The sequence below is a fragment of the Ictidomys tridecemlineatus genome, chromosome 7, assembly GCF_052094955.1.
Source record: "Ictidomys tridecemlineatus isolate mIctTri1 chromosome 7, mIctTri1.hap1, whole genome shotgun sequence".
In the NCBI taxonomy this organism is placed as follows: domain Eukaryota; kingdom Metazoa; phylum Chordata; class Mammalia; order Rodentia; family Sciuridae; genus Ictidomys; species Ictidomys tridecemlineatus.
In genome coordinates, this window is record NC_135483.1 from 122,705,263 (window position 1) to 122,724,988 (window position 19,726).

General features: G+C 35.5%; 1 protein-coding gene across 1 annotated transcript in view; it reads right to left on the minus strand.

The window, feature by feature from the left end:
* Neb (nebulin) overlaps positions 1 to 19,726 on the minus strand; it is a 196,281-nt gene that overhangs the window by 95,680 nt on the left and 80,875 nt on the right. The window contains exons 62-72 of the mRNA XM_078018472.1: positions 18,868 to 19,071; positions 18,473 to 18,577; positions 16,319 to 16,426; positions 13,768 to 14,079; positions 13,240 to 13,443; positions 12,441 to 12,545; positions 7,960 to 8,067; positions 6,535 to 6,846; positions 4,923 to 5,126; positions 4,380 to 4,484; positions 628 to 735 (exon numbers count right to left, since the gene is read on the minus strand). Coding sequence (XP_077874598.1) covers positions 628 to 735; positions 4,380 to 4,484; positions 4,923 to 5,126; positions 6,535 to 6,846; positions 7,960 to 8,067; positions 12,441 to 12,545; positions 13,240 to 13,443; positions 13,768 to 14,079; positions 16,319 to 16,426; positions 18,473 to 18,577; positions 18,868 to 19,071 — 1,875 coding nt within the window. The remainder of the gene's footprint in view (positions 1 to 627; positions 736 to 4,379; positions 4,485 to 4,922; positions 5,127 to 6,534; positions 6,847 to 7,959; positions 8,068 to 12,440; positions 12,546 to 13,239; positions 13,444 to 13,767; positions 14,080 to 16,318; positions 16,427 to 18,472; positions 18,578 to 18,867; positions 19,072 to 19,726) is intronic.

The following is a 19,726-nucleotide window of genomic DNA, read 5'->3' on the forward strand; positions in this document are numbered from 1 at the left end:
TCATTATTCTTCTTTCAGTGTCAAATAATAAATGGACAGAAGTAGTGTGAAAGAGTTCACATTTATATTGATCAATTTACTTGAGGTGTTAATATCTTTAATTTCACAAACCTCTGGGATGTTTGAGCATCTTAGATGCTCAATTCTTCAGACTCAAAAAAATCTATTTTTTTACTTTTTAAGAATATGTCTTTAGCAGGTGTGGTGGCACACACCTATAATCCCAGCAGCTCAGGAGACTGAGGCAGGAGGATCATGAATTCAAACCCAGCCTCAGCAAAAGAGAGGCGCTAAGCAACTCAGTGAGACCCTGTCTCTAAATAAAATACAAAATAGGGCTGGGGATACAGCTCAGGGGTCAAGTGCCTCAAAGTTCAATCCCCTGTAACTCTCTCCCACCAAAAAGAATGTGTCTCTTTCTTGATGGATTAACAGGTACAACTGGCACATTATTTAATGCCTGATTTCTTTTCCTCCTTTCTCATTTGCAACTTTGTGTGTGTGAGAATCATGAGAGGAAATTGAGATCTGTAAGGACAACTGAAATTCTGGCGAGAAAAATTCTAAAAGCTGCCATTTGTCCACATCTGTGAGTAAGAAATGCTTCTTTCAAAACTTTCAACTTACATCACTAGCAATATCTCTTGAAGCCTTGGCTGCTTGGATTGGAATCGCATCCAGCCGCAGGTCACAGCCTTCCTTCCGAGACTCTTCCAAAGCAAGTTTATAGAGTTTCTGTGGAAAAGAGAGTCGTTAGTCATCACTTTTTCATAAAAGATGAAGCTGATTGTTTTGTTAACTTTTCTATCCTCATTAAACGACTGGAAAAAAATCCACAAAGTCAACTACTCAGGTGGGTTTACAAACTATACACAAGTTTTAAACTTTGGGATTTTGTTGACTGGTAAATTTCATAAATTTGTTGGTAAATCAGCATTTGGTTGCCAAAATTTTACTTTGATAAACAAACACATGTGAAAACAACCATTTTCAGTTGTCATCATAAGTAAAGGATGGCCATCTTACTACTAAAGGAGGAAAAAGAGTAGGGAGTGTTTAAAATCCATTTTTGATTTTACAAAAACTTCAATTTGTTGTTCTTATTGTTTTTTTCATTGCTGTGGACTATCGTCAGGTGTAGCTATCTGTGCAAGTACACTAAATGACAAACAGAATATATTAAAGCAGCAAAATAATACAGGGCATAATAACTTCCTGAGTTCCAACCTACTGTCTGCTTATTGTAACTGTTGAATAAAACACAGCTGACCACACTATCCATGAGGGTTTGTTCCACAAACTTCTCTTCTCCTCTGCTAAAATCCTTTGCTGCTCAAGTCCCTCATATAAAATGGCATAGATTTGCATTTAACTTACATCATCCAGGACACTTTAAATCACCTCTAGATTACTTATAACAGCTAATACAATGTAAATACCATGTAAATAGTTGTTGCACTATATTTTTTAGGGAACAAAACCAAAAGTCTCTGTATGTTCAGTACAGAGGCAATTTTATTTTCTTTTTTTTGGTACCAGGTATTGAACCCAGTGGCATTTACCCAATGAGCCATATCCCCATCCCTATGTTATACTTTTATTTAGATACAGGGTCTCAATAAGTTGCTTAGGGCCTCGATAAGTTGCTGAGGCTAGCTTTGAACCTACGATCCTCCTGCTTCAGCTTCCCAACATGCTGAGATTACAGGCATAGGCCACCACACCCAACATAGATGCAAACTTCAAAAACAAACAAACAAACAAACAACAAAAAACAGTATTGATCCATGATTGTTGAATCTATTGATGTGGAACCTGCAGATATGAGGGGCTGACTGATACACATACTGATATCTGTAGGGGAAAGTTATAAGAGTGTGATTACCATTTTCCCCTCCAAAGTACCCTATTCCTTAATACTTGTGCTCTAACTTTCTCTCCTATCTGCTGACGTGCCTGGGGCATCCTCTGCTCTCACATATCCATTCATTTGCACCAAGCATTATTAAATCAGTTACTTATTATGCTACTAAGTAATGTCATTTCCTCCCTTTGTCACTCAGGCCTTGAAAGCAATAGCTCATCCTTCTTCTTTTCATGCAAGACCCAAACAACAAGGTCTTAAGATCATCACCACCTAAACCTAGGTCTAATCAACTGGAACCAGAGGAAGGAAGAGAAGACATTTATGTCAGTTTCTTGCATATGTTGGAATTATTTTCTTCGGCATAAACACGTCACATTCTTTTTTTTTTATGACAGTTGGCCCAGCTGATCACAGGCTATGCTGTGGGCCAGCGATGAAGCACCATAATCTTGCTATTATCCCAAAGCCCAGAGCTGCAACACTGCTGAAAGCATATGATCCTTCTCTTGAGTGTTTGGTTCAAAGAACAAATATCAGTCACTGTGGCAATGATGACAACAATGCCAGGAAAATTCTCTTGATACTAGAAGAGTTTATTTTTCTTCTTTTCTTTTTAAAGAAATGTGTATATGTATGTCTTAATTTCTCTATGTTGTTGTTTGCTTTCAAACAAGCAAAACACTTTCCTTGGTGTATCTTAAGCTTAAATATTCTCCTTTTCTTGGACTAGACTACCTGGGTCTACTCTCCTATAATTAGGAAAGCATTTTTAAAGTTACTTCTGAAAAGAAATTTTAAGGCTTACACTAAAAACTATTTTGACTAAGACAGAAAAAAAAGAGGGCTGGGGTTGTGACTCAGTGGTAGAGAGCTTACCTGGCATGCGTGAGGCCCTGGGTTGGATCCTCAGCACCACATATAAGTAAATATAAAATAAAAGATCCACTGACAACTAAAAAATATTTTTAAAAAAGAGTGTAATTACTGTTAGGCTATTTCTCCATGAGGCAGCAAATATTTTCTCCCATTTTGTAGGTTCTTTCTTCCTGTTCTTAATTGTTTTCTTTGCTGTACAGAAGCTTTTTGATGCCATCTCATTTACTAACTCTCTGCATTATTTCCTGAGCTTTAGGGTTCCTAAGGAAAAAGTCATTGTCTGTGCCTATATGTTGGAGTGTTCACCCTACATTTTCTTCTGGGAGTGGCATAGTTTCTGGTCTAACTCCAAGGTCTTTGATCCATTTGGAGTTATTTTTGTGTAGGTAAGGGTCTAGTTTTATTCTTCTACATAGGGATAACCAGCACCATTTGTTAACAAGACTGACTTTTCTCCAATGTATATTTTTGGCACTTTTGTCAGGATCAGATGACTGTGGATACATGGGGGATTTTCTGTCTTCTATTCTATACCATTGTTCTATGTATGTTTTTAAGCCATTACCATACAGTATAATTTCAAGTTAGGTACTGTGATGCTTCCAACATTGCTTTTATCACTTGGAATCGATTTGGCTATTCTAGGTCTTTTAGTCTTCCAAATGAATTTTCGAACTTGTTTTCTTCTAGTTCTAGGAAGAATGGCATTGGTATTTTGATGGGAATTGCATAGAATCTGTATATTGCTTTTGGTAGTATGGGCCACTTTAACAATATTAATTCTGCCTATCCATGAACATGGGAAGTCTTTCCATCTTCTTGTCTCTTCAGTTTGCTTCTTTGATGTTCTATAGTTTTCATTGTAGAGGTTTTTACCTCCTTGGTTTATTTATTTCTAGGGTTCTTTGTTTTGTTTTGCTTTTGTTTTGAGGCTATTGTGAATGGAATTGTTTTCCTGATCTCTTTCATTAGCTGATTCTTTATTGGAATATAGGAAAGCTATTGATTTCTGTATGTGGATTCTGTAACCTGTTACTATACTGAATTTGTTTATTAGCTCTAGTTGTCTTTTGGTGGAGCTATTTCATTCTCCTAAATATAGGATCATATCATCTGCAAACAGTGATAATTTGACTTCTTCCTTTCCTATTTTTATCTATTTTATTTCCTTTTTCTTCCTTAATTGCTCTGGCAAGAACATCTAGTTCATACAGATTCTATTTCCTGATAGGCTGCCCTCCATTATGGACCTACCACACAATGTAAAGTTGAACCAAGGGAGAACTCTCTCAATGAAAATGTTGGTTTGGAATATGTATAAGTTAGTCAAAACATTTCACTAAGAGCTGGAGGCATGGTGGTACAGGCTTCTAATCCCATCCACTTGGGAGGCTGAGGTAGAAAATTGCAGATTTGAGACTTCACAATTTAGCAAGATCCTGTCTCAAAATTTAAAAAAATCTAAAAGCTGGGTATATAGTTCAGTGATTAAGCACTTGCTCACCATACGTGAAGATCTGAGTTCAAACCTCAGTACCAAAAAGAAAAAAAAAAAGAAGAACAAAACAAAAGGAAACAAAAATATTCCACTAATGAAACAGATACTATAGTTCATCACAAAAACACAGATACTCACATCACTGTAGTTTATTCGGTTGAGTTTGGCCAGCATGATTTCTGGTGTATCAGGCATGACATGGATTGTTTTCTTGTCATTATCCCAGGCTTCAGTATACAAGCGCTTTAAAAGAAAATGAAAAAAAAATTATTTTGGTGTTCATAAACATTTTTTTTCTTTTGATTATATGCCAGTCATCTCTCTTGAATGCAAAGCAGAAACAAAACTATTAAAACTGTATATAAATTCCTGCTTTAGTTTTTCATTAAAATTCCTTAAATAATTTAACCGTTAAAAAATTTTAACAGTTCTAAAAAGTATGTTTGGGTTGCAGTATTTAAATATCTGTAAAGCATCATGAATATTTTGCAGCACAGTATTTTTCATATCAGTTTCATGGTTTGAAGTAGCACTGAGCAACCATGGTATGTATTATAGTGTAAAATCATTTTAAAAGGTGTTATAAATCGCATGGTAATCTCTGAAATTTAAAAACATATCAGACTTTTTACCTATCCTAGGGTAACTTCTCAGCTCTGACAGTGAGGACCAAAGACTCACCTTATTCATATTTAAAGCATTGTTCTTTGCCAGCACCTGCTCCGGTGAGTCAGTTATACTGGTGAATTTCAGGGTGTCTGGACGCTGACGATAGATATTATCACTCAGTATCTCTGTGGCCCTCTTGGCTTTAACCACTTCCAAGGAACCAATTGGAACCCAGCCGATACCTTTCATCCATTCCAGGTCGGACTTATACAAATTCTGAAGATCAATTGATTAAAAAAACAAATTTATTAGTTTTTTATCATTTATTAGTGTTTTGACTTCATAGTCACAAAATGGATCATACCAGAAAAATGAAAGGTACTATTCAACAGATAAAGAGGCCAGCATCCTCAATTAGCAGTCACTCGATCATAAGGACATTCTTTTCCTGATCATTCTTTGGTACAGAGGATTACATTAAGAATGATAATTTTTTTTTTTAAAAAAAATACATTGTTCTGCCCTTCAGAGAATTACAAGATTTTTTTTCCAGGAGGAATGTTCTTTTAATATTAAAAAAAGTGTGGTAATAGTTGCAAATAAAACCACACATTCAGACCAATGGCATGGGATTATTGACATCATAAGCTCTTGCTTCAGTTTTCATCTTTAAAAATGAGGTACATAAAGGAAATGTGGTATTGGGTGTTCATCTAATTAGTCATTTTATTTTCTACTTTCAATATGACACACTGAATATTAACAAGTATTAGATGACTTGTTTTGAAAAAAAAGTAAAAATGTCTTATTTCCTTATTTCCATCAGGAAATGTTAAGACTTGAATGTTTATTAAAGTAATTTAGTACAACGTACTTTTCTTCCCACTCTTTCCATATTACACTCTACCTATCACACACATTTCCACCTCTTTACCCAAAAGTTGATAGTGATATTATTATTATTATTATTATTATTATTATTTGGTACTAGCAATTGAACATAGGGGTGTTTTACCATTGAGCCACATCCCCATTCCCTTTTACATTTTATTTTGACACAGGGTCTCACTAAGTTGCTTAGGACCTCACCAAGTTGCTGAGACTGACCTTGAACTTGTGATCCTCCTGCCTCAGACTCGGAATTTCTGGGATTACATGAATTTCTGGGATTACCATGTTCGGCTGCTAGTGATCTGTTTATTTATTTATTTATACATACATACATACCAGGGATCAAACCCAGGGTCACTTAACCACTGAGCCACTTCCCCATTCCTTTTTAATATTTTATTAAGTTACTTAGGGCCTCACTAAGTTGCTGAGTCTGGCTTTGAACTCATGATCCTCCTTCCTCAGCCTCCCAAGATGCTGGGATTACAGTTGTGCACCACTGTGCCCAGCTAGTGATTTATTTTTGAGGGTTAAGTTTCATCTAACTCAGACAAAGTATTCCTGAATCACTAGGATATACTCTTGTATAGAATTGATGCTATTTATTTCCTCTTATATATAACTTTTAGAGAGGAAAACAAACTATAAGTACTTTTAGCTGGAAACTCCTTCAGAGCATTCAACTGCATGTTGTCTGAAATATATAAATTCCAGTCCATCGGCACTAATTGGAACCCACAGACATGTTCCAGATCTGCTTTTGACATGCAGAGGCAACAGCAGGGATACTCACGTCGCTCTGGAGGTCATAGGCTTTCCGGGCATGAATGATGTCATTCTGGTCGGGCAGGCAGGTCCATTCATGCAGAGGGTGTTTATAGTCCACATCACTGACCAAGGTCTGACATTTCTTGGCCAAAACAATACCAAGCATGTCCACTGGGCTGCTGTACCTTGTCTTGTATTTCTCAAATTCTTTCTTATACTCACGGTCACTCTGCACTTTGGCAATGTGGAGGGACCACATTATCTTGGGATCATCATGGACGGCTCGGGCACCAATGTGGTGACCCAACTGCTTACGGTAGGCTTCTTTGTATTTGTACTGAAAGAGAGAACCCAACATATGAGGAGGTGGCACCAAACGTGATCCCTGCTATTCTTTCTGTGAAATCCTCAAATAAGCTGCTCTGATGCTGCATATGGGCCCACTTAGGTCCAAAGAAGAAGGAGCTACGCTTAAAGTCTCCACAGAAGGACCCCTGACAATTCCTCTACATATGCTGGAGAATTTCTGTGGTGTCAAAAGTGATAAAAGATGAACACTGAGTGAGCCCAATTAGAATGACAAGTCATGATAGCACCTTGGAAGTCCTCATGTGAGTCACTCCATCTGAGAGAACAACTGGGGTGCATGTTTAGCAGGTTTAACATTTTTTTTTTAGAAATTAAACGAAATTTTTATAGAGAAACAGTTTCCTTTTCACAAATAATCCACAAGGGGTAGTTTAAAAATGGGCAATTTTATTTAATGGACATAGTTTCAGTTTTGCAAGATGAAGATCTATGTTCAACAATATGAATATATTGAATGCTGTGCAATTGTATACTTGAAAATGGTTTAGATGGTAAATTTTATGTAGGTTTTGGTTTGTTTTTTCCTTTTTTTGCCCACAATTTAAAAGTTTTAAAAAAGAAAAAACTTTTTTTTCTACTCTTGGATAAATTTTAAAGATGTCCAGGAACATGTTGTTTTTAAAGTAAAAAAAAAAAAATTGATCCTGTAGACCCCACAGTATGAAGATTTCTAGCCGCTTTGCTATCCTATGTCCTCCCTCCTGTGGGCTCTCGAGAACTCAGGTAAACCTGCTTCTTTTCTGTCACTTTTGCCTTGGGTGCACCCAGAAGAGAATTCATTAGGTTTTATGAGGAACTCAACATGTCCAACTGACTTTAAGTGAGGCATTCATTCCTAGCAAGCAAAGAGGAAAAGATGATAGTCAAAGGAACCACATTCCAATCTAGGCTTGGACACTATGAGGGTTGTGACCCTAGGGAAGTCACCTATAGTCTCAAGTCCCAATTTATATGATCATGCATTTGAGGGCATTAAGATGGACAATGACTAAAGAGACATCCTGCTATATTCCCAGAACACAATCCCCCATGCAGGTGACTGGCCTAATGGGACCCATGTCAGGACTCCATCAGCTCTTACATCACTGGCAATGTCCCGGGAGGCCTTGGCAGCCACAATGGGAATGGCATCGCTTCGCAAGTCATAGCCTTCTTTCTTGGCTTCTTCCATGGCCTGGCGATAGAGGCTCTGAGGGGAGAGATACAGAACTCACAGTCACTCTGAAACTGTGATTTTTGTCAAAAGAATGGATATAGAACTACACTGGTATATTCAGCTTAAATTTTTTTTTTTTTAAAAAGATCTCTTTATTTTACCAGTTTTTGAAACAATTAAGTGGAAATTCCACATTCAGCAAATTTTAACATCACAACTTCTCTTTGTAGAAATCTTCATAGATTTTTATACATTAAATCAATAGCTCTTAAATGTGTTTATGTTGTTCAGCACTTGCTCTAAATGAAACGACCAAGAAATACTGATTCAACTCCAAATCTGAATTAAGAATAACTTTACTAGCAGCCAATATGGTTATATAATAATATATATCATCACTACTTGAGCATGATGTCCCTGATAAGAAATGAATGAAGAATGAATTGCTGATTCTCAATTTCTATGCTAATATTTTCTCTTCTCTTATTTGTGTTAACTGTTGGAAATTGTTAGCAGATGTGGGGATGGAGAGTTCCAAAGATTTATAAGTCAAAAGTACAAAAATGATAAAATTCTTATTTTTTTTTCTTTGAATGGAGAAACCACCACCACCATTCAGCCCTGGCAGGATAGATACACAGAAGGCAAAATGTAGGTGTTCCATGGGAGCACAGTTTGACAACCATACTTTAAATAAATTATCCATACTAATAGTCTTTAGCCATTTTTGTCAGTTTCTTTGTTTACACGAATTTTAATTAATTCTATATCCTCAAAACATGAAATTTAAAACAACTGCTAGTACTGGTATTCAATAAGTCAAAATGAAATGTATTTTGATAAACTATTTTTAAACATAAAAAGTAAAAATTTATTGGCTCTTTTAACAAGATATTTGTGACTTATCACAGTGCCTTGACTCAAACAGATCTTGTCGGGCACTACTGAATTCAATTGGTAAAATATTGTTTTAGTATTCTCTGACAGATAACACAGTACCTACTGGGGCAGATATTCCTTTCTTTCTTTTTCTTCTTTTTATAATTAAATCTTTATATAACAATACTTGGTCGAATATTTAAATGTATGTTTCAATATTTTTAAATGTGCATTTTCCTTTTCGTGAAAAATTTCGAACCTACAGAAAAGTTGTAAGAATGGGAAAAGGAACATCCACAACTAACCACTTCTTTAATATTTGCCATATGTTTGCATTCTCTCCCTCCCTCTTTATGGGTGTATATATTGTGCATATTTTTCTTTTATTATTTTCAATTGTTGAACCAATTAAGAGAAAATTAATTGGTTCTCACAGAATTCACATTCACTCCAAAACTGTAATAAGGTCAAAAGAATGGATGTAGAACTTTGGATTATGAACTACATAGTATATTTATTTAATTTAAAGCTAATGACCTCATGATAACTTTACCTAAAATGCTTCACCATGTATCTCTCTCCAAAGACTAAAAATAGTTTTATATAATCCCAATATATTTATCCAGTGCCAGAAATTTAATACTGATACAATATCATTGTCCAATATACAGGATCATTCAAATTTCAACTATCCCAATAAAATCCTTTATAGAATGTTATTTTTCTCTCCAGAATTAAATTCAAGATCATGAGTTGCATTTTTTTTTTTTTTGGTCTAGTTTTTCTCCTCACCTTTAAACTGTGCCTTTTTAATTTTAACGTGAAAGAAGAGTGACTATGAAAAAGGAAATGGAACACCACTCAAGAGCAGGGGCATTCCCAGGCAGGGAGTACATACAGAAGTTGAAGCTTTGTTAACTCCTTGCTTACACTCAGCCATGCAAGCATGCCCCTTATAAAACCTTTGTCAAACTCAAAGGTAACTGAGGTTGGAAGGCAGCTCATCCCTATACCCAATACAGAGACACATACTCACATCAGCCTACAATTGAATCATTTAATCTTTCTTTCTCATTTCCTCTAGGATAGAGATTTATTGAGTCAGTTAAAGTAGACATAGAAGTAGTAGATAGTTCTGGGAAATGATTTAGAAATCGCTTATGGCTTTAAAGGAAAAACAATGATCTATAATTCTTTTAGATCCTTCTTTCTACCTTACTTTGTTCAACATACTTTTTCAATTGTTTAGGCCATGTAAAGACAAAATTTTAGATGTAAGGATAATTTTTTGAAAGTGTGGCAGAAATAGTTGTTTCATAATTCTCAAATTGAATTAAGAATACTGTACCAATATCGGAATTTTAAATATGATGGAGAAGCATTAATATTAAATGACTTAAGGGTCATAGATGTTATTGTTTGTTTATAACATGGATCAGCAAGATGTGACAGTTTACAGTCTTTTTAAGATGAGATTTCATAAGGAAAAGCTAAAGTAAAAATAAGAATAAATTTAATATTTTTAAGATAATATACAGAGGGTTAGTTTTTTTTGTCATTGTTGTTTGTTTGTTTTTAGTTTTAGGTGGACACAATATTTTTATTTTATTTTTATGTGGTTCTGAGGATGGAATCCAGTGCCTCACGTGTGCTAGGTGAGTGCTCTATCAGTTGAGCCCCAGCCCTAGCCCCAGAGGGTTAGTTTTTTTGAAAATTTTCTAGAAATATTTCTTTTATAACTAAAGAATCAAATACTTTATCTATTATGTTTTTCCACGGTAATGGGGGAAAATGTGCTTAAATCATCTTTTTGCTTCAGATCAAACAGATTTCTTGAATATGCCCAACATTCTAAAAAGATGTAGCTTCAAAGAAGAGAACGCCTTTCATTATCACCAAGGCTACAATTTAAAGTTTGGTAGGTCACTTACCCAAGAGAATTAGAATAGGTAAATGAGAATCTAAGGGAAATGAGTAAGATGTGTTTGCTTTGTTTTATATTTCTGGAGTAAAGTATGGGATGAAATTACCCTTGGTCACAGATTGAGCAGAAGTTCAAGTTCACCACTCCGAAATCTATTTTTACGAAAACAGTTCTTACAGAATTAATATATTTTTGCAATCTCAGTAGATCCAGCTGAAATTTTTAGAATTAAAAATAGCCCAATATCCTCTCAGCAACTTTCACTCACCTCAGTAAAAAGGAGAGGTTTGTGAGATGCACTTACAATCTGGGATAGAAGCTAAACTTCATTTGCCTAGCTAAGGTAAAGCTCCCAGAGAAGGTAGCCCAACAGAGAAGCTCTGTGGCCAAGAGAAAATGGCTCAGTTGAAAATGAGTGAAGCCAAGTTCAATCAAATACTTGTGATCACTCTCCTCAGAGTGATTTTTGAATGGCGGGAGAGTCAGGAATTAACCCAGGGGCACTTTTTTATTTTGAGACAGGGACTCAGTAAATTGCTGAGGCTAGCTTAGAACTTTCGATCCTCCTGACTCAGCCTCCTAAGCCTCTGGGATTACAGATATCTGCAACTGCACTCAGCTCTGGTCTGTTTTATGATGCTGGAGAAAGTAAAGTCATATCCACTTCATTTTACTTGTCCTGGTTATTTGATATAAACATGCCTCCTTTTTAGCTTTATATAGACTAAAGAATAATAAAAATAATTCTTCATCTGGTAAAGGTAAAATAGTTATCTCAATTAAATCTTGAGACTAAATGTTTAAATTTTCTAGTGATCTCAAACTGAAAAATCTGTCTTCATTGTTTTGTTTTGTTTTTTTTTAATACACTTAACCATATAAGAAATCAGTATTCTTGAATCAACCAGATTAATTCTTGACTTAGGCAAGAGCAATTGAGCAAAAAACTATGCAACAGGATTTCTAGACTGAAAGATGTGTGATTACAAGTTTAGCAAGGCTTGAGTAGCTCATGAAAGAATATAGTTTATTATCCTCAGGCAATTTTGAAATGGGTGAGTTTGAGAATTCTCATTTCACTTCTTATAAATAAACGTCATCATTTTGAGCATTTCACATGTCTAGTTTTCAGGTGACATTAAAGTAAAGGAGAGAAATTAAAGTTTATTAAGCAATTATTTTACACCTGGCTTTCCATTGGGCATTTATATATCTTACCTCATTGAGTCACCACAAAAAATTTTCAAGACAGGGATTTTTATCCCATTTTACAGGTAAAATAAATGACAAACAACAAACATGCAGAACAAATTTTGAAGGAAGTTCTAACTTTATAAATAGCAATAATTATTTTAAATAGAACTTAATATTCAGACATTAATAGTTGACTATGAGGATTTTTCCCTCCTGAGATATTTTGTGCTTATTTATTTTTCTATCTACCTATTTTATAATGATATGTACAGTCAAGGTAGGATAATGAGCATAAAATACAATACTGAACTAATTAGCCTGCTTGGCAATGATTAATTCATAATATGACATTTCTATATCAGCAAAAACCAATGTGTTCAGAGGAAGAAAATGAAACAAATGGTCTTACCTCACTATAATTTATTTTATTTTGTCTTGCCAACATAATTTCAGGTGTATCAGGCATAATATGGACTTGGGTCTTATCTTTGTCCCAGGCTTCTGTGTATAAACGCTGCGAAGGATTAAAAGGTTGATGAATTAGAAAAACAAATTTTTTTTTTTCGTAAATGGTTTTCATTTAAGAGATAATGATAAAACTTAAATCCAGTTTCCTTGGTATCTCAACAGTATACAGTATGTTAACACTCTTCAACCTCTTTGGTTTTACAGAGTATTCATTAAAACTAAATATAAATGTATACATAAATACCATTAAATTAAAATTAGGCATTTCCCAAGTATATGTACACATCTGTGTGCGACTATATTCAATTCTTCCTATGGTTTTGTTTTTCTTCAACTGCAAATGTGCCTGAGTATGTCATGTTTAGAATTTCTTTTAATGAATGATATAAAGATTTGCATCTAATTTATCTTCTCTATGTTTACCTGAGTAAGCACCCAGCAAGATAGGAATCTTATTAGAAGGTTATATACCAAACAATATATAACTCTCATCGACTTCAAACAATTTGAACCCCAAACATCTGTCCCATTTTTAACTGTATTTCATGAGTAATATCAAAGCAGAAATCCTATCATATATATGTGGGATTCTTATATAAGAGAATACAAAATTCAACTACATCACTATAGTTTGGATAGTAATTTAATTGGATAAAACAAAAAAAGATCAACTTAAACAATCATAGGTATTCTAAATGACATTCCATCCTGTTTCATTTCCCTTCAAATTGGAGGCTCACCTTGTTCATGTTGATGGCATTGTTCTTGGCCAGCACCTGCTCCAGAGAATCTGTCACACTGGTGAACTTCAGCTTGTCTGGAGGCTGGCGGTAGATGTTATCACTCAGGATCTCTGCAGCTCTCTTGCACTTGACCACATCCAGAGACCCAATGGGAACCCAGCCAATGCCTCTCAACCACTGGAGGTCAGACTTATAAACATTCTGAAGAAATCAAACACATAAGCAAGTATTATTAAAGTTGTTATGACACTTGATTTCCAAAGCCAGAGGGGCAGGGGGGAAACACTGAAAAACATTGGTATATTAAATTTTATATCTCTATCCGTTAAAATATAAAGGAAAATTAGAGACATTTTATGGTATTATATCATCTATTTAAAAAAAAGGTAATGGACACTTGAAAAAATGAGGAACAGAGACAAAAAACATCATACTCCAAGGTTTCTATCAAATATGAGATCTTTGTCTATGTGTTAATATGCATTGCTCCCACAAATGCAGTTACCATGGCTCTCAGACACTCACATCGCTCTGGAGGTCATAGGCCTGCCGAGCATGGATGACATCATTCTGGTCAGGCAGGCACGTCCACTGGTGCAGGTAGTTTCTGTAGTCCACGTCACTCACTAAGGTCTGGCACTTCTTGGCCAGCACCACCCCCAGCATGTCCACTGGGCTGCTGAACTTGGTCTTCCACTTCTCAAAGTCCTTCTTGTACTCCCTGTCACTCTGGATTTTGGCCACGTGCATGGACCACATCATCTTGGGGTCATCTTTAATATTCCGGGCTCCAATGTGGTGGCCCAGCTGTTTGCGGTACCCATCTTTGTATTTGTACTGAAATAAAAATGGTGGTTTCAAAAATAAAAATGAGAAGAAACTTTTTAGTTTGAGTTCATCCCATTTTTTGTTTCTTGATTTTAATTTTTGTGCCAAAGGAGTCTTATTAAGGAAGCAAATCTTGGGAGCAAATCTTTACCCCTCACACATCAGATAGAGCACTAATCTCTAGGGTATATAAAGAACTCAAAAAGCTAAGAATCAAAAAAACAAATAACCCAGTCAATAAATGGGCCAAGCTCCTGAAGAGACACTTCTCAGAAGATGATATACAATCAATCAACAAATGTATGAAAAATGTTCATCATTGCTAGCAATTAGAGAAATGCAAATCAAAACTACTCTAAGATTTCATCTCATTCCAGTCAGAATGGCAGCTATTGTCAATACAAATAATAATAAGTGTTTGTGAGGATGTGGGGGAAAAGGTACACTCATACACTGCTGATAGGACTGCAAATTGGTGCATCCAATGTGGAAAGCAGTTTGGAGATTTCTTGGAAAACTGGGAATGGAACTACCATTTGATCCAGCTATCCCTCTCCTCGGTCTATACCCAAAGGACTTAAAAATAGCATAATACAGGGACATAGCTACATCAATGTTCATAGTAGCACAATTCACAATAGATAAACTGTGGAACCAACCTAGATGCCCTTCAATAGATGAATGGATTAAAAAAATGTGGCATATATACAAAATGGAATTTTGTTCAGCAATAAAAGACAATAAAATCATGGCATTTGCAGGTAAATGGATGGAGTTAGAGAAGATAATGCTAAGTGAAGTTAGCCAATCCCACAAAAACAAATGCCAAATGCTTTATCTGATATAAAGAGGCTGATTCATAGTGGGGTAGGGAGAGGGAGCATGGGAGGAATAGACAAACTCTATATAGGGCAGAGGGGTTGGATGGGAAGGGAGGGGGCATAGAAATGATGGTGGTCATTATCATCCAAAGTACATGTATGAAGACATGAATTGGTGTGAATATACTTTGTATCCAACCAAGAGGTATGAAAAATTGTGCTCTATATGTGGAATAAGAATTATAATGCATTCTGCTGTCATACATAAATAAAAAATTAACTTAAAAATAAAAATAAGAATAGAAAGTGTTAAAAGTCTCATTAATTTAAAACATTGTTATTTTAAAATGTATAATTCTTGCAAAAAAATGAAATTATCTGCACATCAACTCAACTCCTTATCCTAAGCCGATTAAACTTCATAGCACTAGTCTAAGTGAAATACACAGTCCCATGGTTTGCAGACATTTAGTTCCTAGAAATAAAAGTGGTGACACTTTTCAGAAGATTAATCTGTATTGTTCACTGCCTTTTGTCATCTTGGTCTAGTGACATCACTAACCTGGAAATCTCACGTGGAACTTTGAGAATGCTAATCCTAAATCCACATTTTCTCTTTCCCCCAACACATTCTCTGCCCCTCTAAAATTTGGCTCTGATGACTTTTGTTGGGTCACTTGGCTCCCTGAGATGGACTGGATTGTGTCTGCCCTGCTGTGCCGAAGATAGCAGGGCAGGTTTGTTTGGGATCCCTCAAGTGGAAAAATGAACTATAAATGAGCAAGAAAACATCTTGCTGGTTTTGGCAAGGGCTGACTCTGGGTATTTTCTATCTACTTTAGGCAACAACATCAAACAAATTCTAGTACCTATTTACAAAAGTCTGAATTCTTTTCCAAGGGACCTATTTCCTTCAGAGAGCAACAGGTTCATTTTTTGGTTGTTTGTCTTTCTAGTTTTCATTGGAAAATAATTCAAAAGGAAGCACTTAAAATAATTTTCAAAGAAAGAGTTGGCAAAACTACAGAGCAGATCTGGGGAAAGGTACGTTTTCCTAGACCAGGCTGTGTACCTGGTGTTCACCTGCTATTGAACCAAGGCATGTAACCAAATGATTATTGTTCTAGCATTTTCTGAATTATGTCAGGATTTCATGATCAAAATGTAAAGATGAATTTCTCATAATTATAAAAAACTGTGGATTCTGATTCAATTTTATACTAAAGTTTAGGATAACTCTTTCCCCCTGGGACCTGGACATTAAAGACTTTTGAAGTTAAAAAGAAATATTTTCAAATTAAAAAAATGCTTTAGAAGCATTAGTCAATCAGGGTTCAGTAAGACATCTGGATGCAACGTCATGTATTAGTAGTGAGTCAGTCTCCCCTCCCATCCTTCCACATAAATATCTGGGTGCTGCTACTTACGTCACTGGCGATATCTCTGGAGGCCTTGGCTGCCACAATTGGGATGGCGTCAATTCGCAAGTCATAGCCTTTCTGCTTTGCTTCTTCATTGGCAAGTTTATACAGGGTCTGTGGAAAGAAAGTCAAAGAGTTAAAACAAAAGGTTTCACAGCAACAATTTGGAGATTATCAAGTAATTTATACCAAATACTTTTTTTTAACCTTTATTTTATTTATTTATTTTTATGTGGTGCTGAGGATCAAACCCAGGGCCTCACACGTGCTAGGTGCTCTATCACTGAGCCACAACTCCAGCCCTATATCATATACTTTTTAAAAAACTAGAAAATGTAAACAATCTAAGTTTCCAGCAAATAAATTATATCCTAACCCCAAAACTATATAGTGTTAGAAATACATGAGATATAATAATGGGTATTAATATAGATTGATGTATTCATCTATTATATTTATAGCTTTTTAAATTAAATACATTATTTGCAGATTGTAATATTAATGATATACATATCAATAGATGAATATAATCTATATAGATTGATAGAGCATCAATTCATATATACTACTAGGTGTAAAAGAAATGGAAGGAATAATGTGTTTAATATCATTAATTTATAAATAAAATATACACACTTTTGTTCATTTATTACTTAAAATTTTGTAACAATCATAATATTTTATAATGTTTAGAAAGTAAATCAGAAAGAAATAACTTAACTTAAAACATAGTTAACCTGACTATAATCTCAACTTTAAGATTCTAAATTTTGGCTTTATGGTATTAGTAAAATATGTGTCTATAAAATTATATTTTAGGGACTGGGATTGTGATTGTAGCTTAGTGCTAGCCTAAGCATGTGTGAGGCCCTGGGTTCAATCTCTAGCACCACATAAAAGTAAAATAAATAAATAAATAAAGAAAGAAAGAAAGAAAGAAAGGTATTGTGTCCATCTGCAACTAAAAATATTTTTTTTAAATTATATTTTATGGGCTGGGGTTGTGGCTCAGCAGTAGAGTGCTCGACTCGTACATGCGAGACCTTGGGTTCCATCTTCAGCACCACATAAAAAAATAAATAAGTGAAATAAAGGTATTGTGTCCAACTGCAACTAAAAAATAAATATTTTTTAAAAATTATATTTTACTTTATAAAAAATCAGTAGGCTGTGTTGTTGATGGAGAATGCTTCTTCGCACATTTGAGGTTTTCTTTCTAGACAAGAAGTTCAATTACTTAACTCTGGCCTTTCTCTGTTCCTTTACTCTCTTACCTAGAGAGGTGCAGGGACTTACTGATTTTTGTGGTTGGTGGGGATGGGATTAGTGGGCATGCTCAGTCAGCTCTCTCTTTCTCCAGGGAACTAGCCTAGTGCCCTCTAAGCAGGGGCTCACCTCTGATACGACAGGCACATTACTTGTTTCCAGGGTGCCAGAACCCTGGTAGGGAAACCAGTTCCCACATTCAGTTAGCTGGCTCGTTCGACTGTCATAAATATTTGTCCTTTGACCTAACTTTAGTAGTTAAAAGAAAAATAGTGACACTTGACTGCTATTTCTACCCCATAGTTTTAGTTCTCAATTATTTTTAGGACCCCATTGGGGAAGAGGTACATATTACTAGAGTCCTCTTTGGTAGGGTTGCCAGGTTTAGCAAATAAAAATATCACACACCCAACTGAACTTGAATTTCAGGCAAAAACAAAGAATATTTTAGTATAAGTAGTAGCCCAGGGCTGGGGTTGTGGCTCTGAGGCAGAGTGCTTGCCTCGCACATGTGAGGAACTGGATTCAATTCTTAGCACCACATAAAAATAAATGAACAAAATTAAGATAGTGTATCCATGCGTAAAACAAAAATAGTGAGCCAGTGTTTTATAAGGCAATTCTACTTCTTAGAAATGCCCAAAAGACTTCTCAGAGCTACTAACCACCCTGGAATAGCCATGAACTGAAAAAGACAATGTATTTTCATTTGTCCAGAATCCCATGAAATAGCATATTCAACCCAGAGAGGAAATGTTGGATGGGCTGTGTATTCATAAGAAAGCTCGCATGCACCCTTATAGCTGAGGCCCAAGAATCTCCCTGAAACTAAATGTAGAAACCCCAACAATGACAACAACAGAATAAATGCAGCACCCTAGGGTTTGCCCTCACCTCACTGTAGTTGATTTTGTTCTGTCTCGCCAACATGATCTCGGGTGTATCAGGCATTATGTGAACCTGAGTCTTGTCTTTGTCCCAGGCCTCTGTGTATAAACGCTATAAAAGAAGATAAGGTATTGGTTGAAAACACTTGAGACAGAAATTGCAAAAAGCCAAGTTAAAACAGGGTTATTATTGACCTGTATTTCGTTGGAGGTTTGAGACTGCTAGTTATCAAGGTCAAAACTAGAAATAGAGATTATTTAGAGGATTTCCAGTATGTAATTTAAAAGATAAACATGACCCTACTCTTTCATGAATATTTTTTAATCTGCTCTTTATTAAAATATCATAACATCTCTTGGCATCTTAGAAAATCTTGAAAGTCTGAGGCATCCAGTGCTCACCTTGTTCATGTTGAGAGCATTGTTCTTGGCCAGCACCTGCTCCAGAGAATCTGTCACACTGGTGAACTTCAGCTTGTCTGGAGGCTGGCGGTAGATGTTATCACTCAGGATCTCTGCAGCTCTCTTGCACTTGACCACATCCAGAGACCCAATGGGAACCCAGCCGATGCCTCTCAGCCACTGGAGATCAGACTTATAAATATTCTAAGAAAAGAAAAAGAAAACGCAGAAACTCTTCATCAGGACCAAAATATTTAGGGCAAATATGCAAATGGTATCAGTAATAAAGTATGATTCCATATTTTTCTTATAGTAAACAAGCTCACTATAGCAGACAGTCTAAAAGAAGAAATATGCTCTAAATTGACCCAGAAATGTCTCCGAGCCATAATAATGGGTTGTCAAATACTTCAGCTTGTTAGGAGAGGCATCATCCCAACTAATATCTTCTCTCAGTCAGTTCAGTGAACACTGTTACATAAAATATCCATGAGCACAGGAAAGAATGCGACCTTAGAGGGAGAGAAACCACACATGTCCAGAAACAGGCCAATAAATCAATGTTAGGCCTTGGCAAATAAAACTCTCTGCAACTATCAAAAGCCTCATTTTATAAGAATATTGATAATACATAGAAATGTTAATATAATATTAAATGAATAAGTAATGCAGGAAACAATGAGGGTAGATGAATTACAGATGCAAGAATAGACTTTTTCAGTGGTTGGATTGAGCTGGATTATTATTGTCTTCTATGTCCCTTTTCTAATAACTTGAAATAGCTGTAATACACTTTTGAAAAGAAAGAGAGAGGGGAAGTATTATACAATAATGATGTAGTATCCCTGATGCCCCAAGA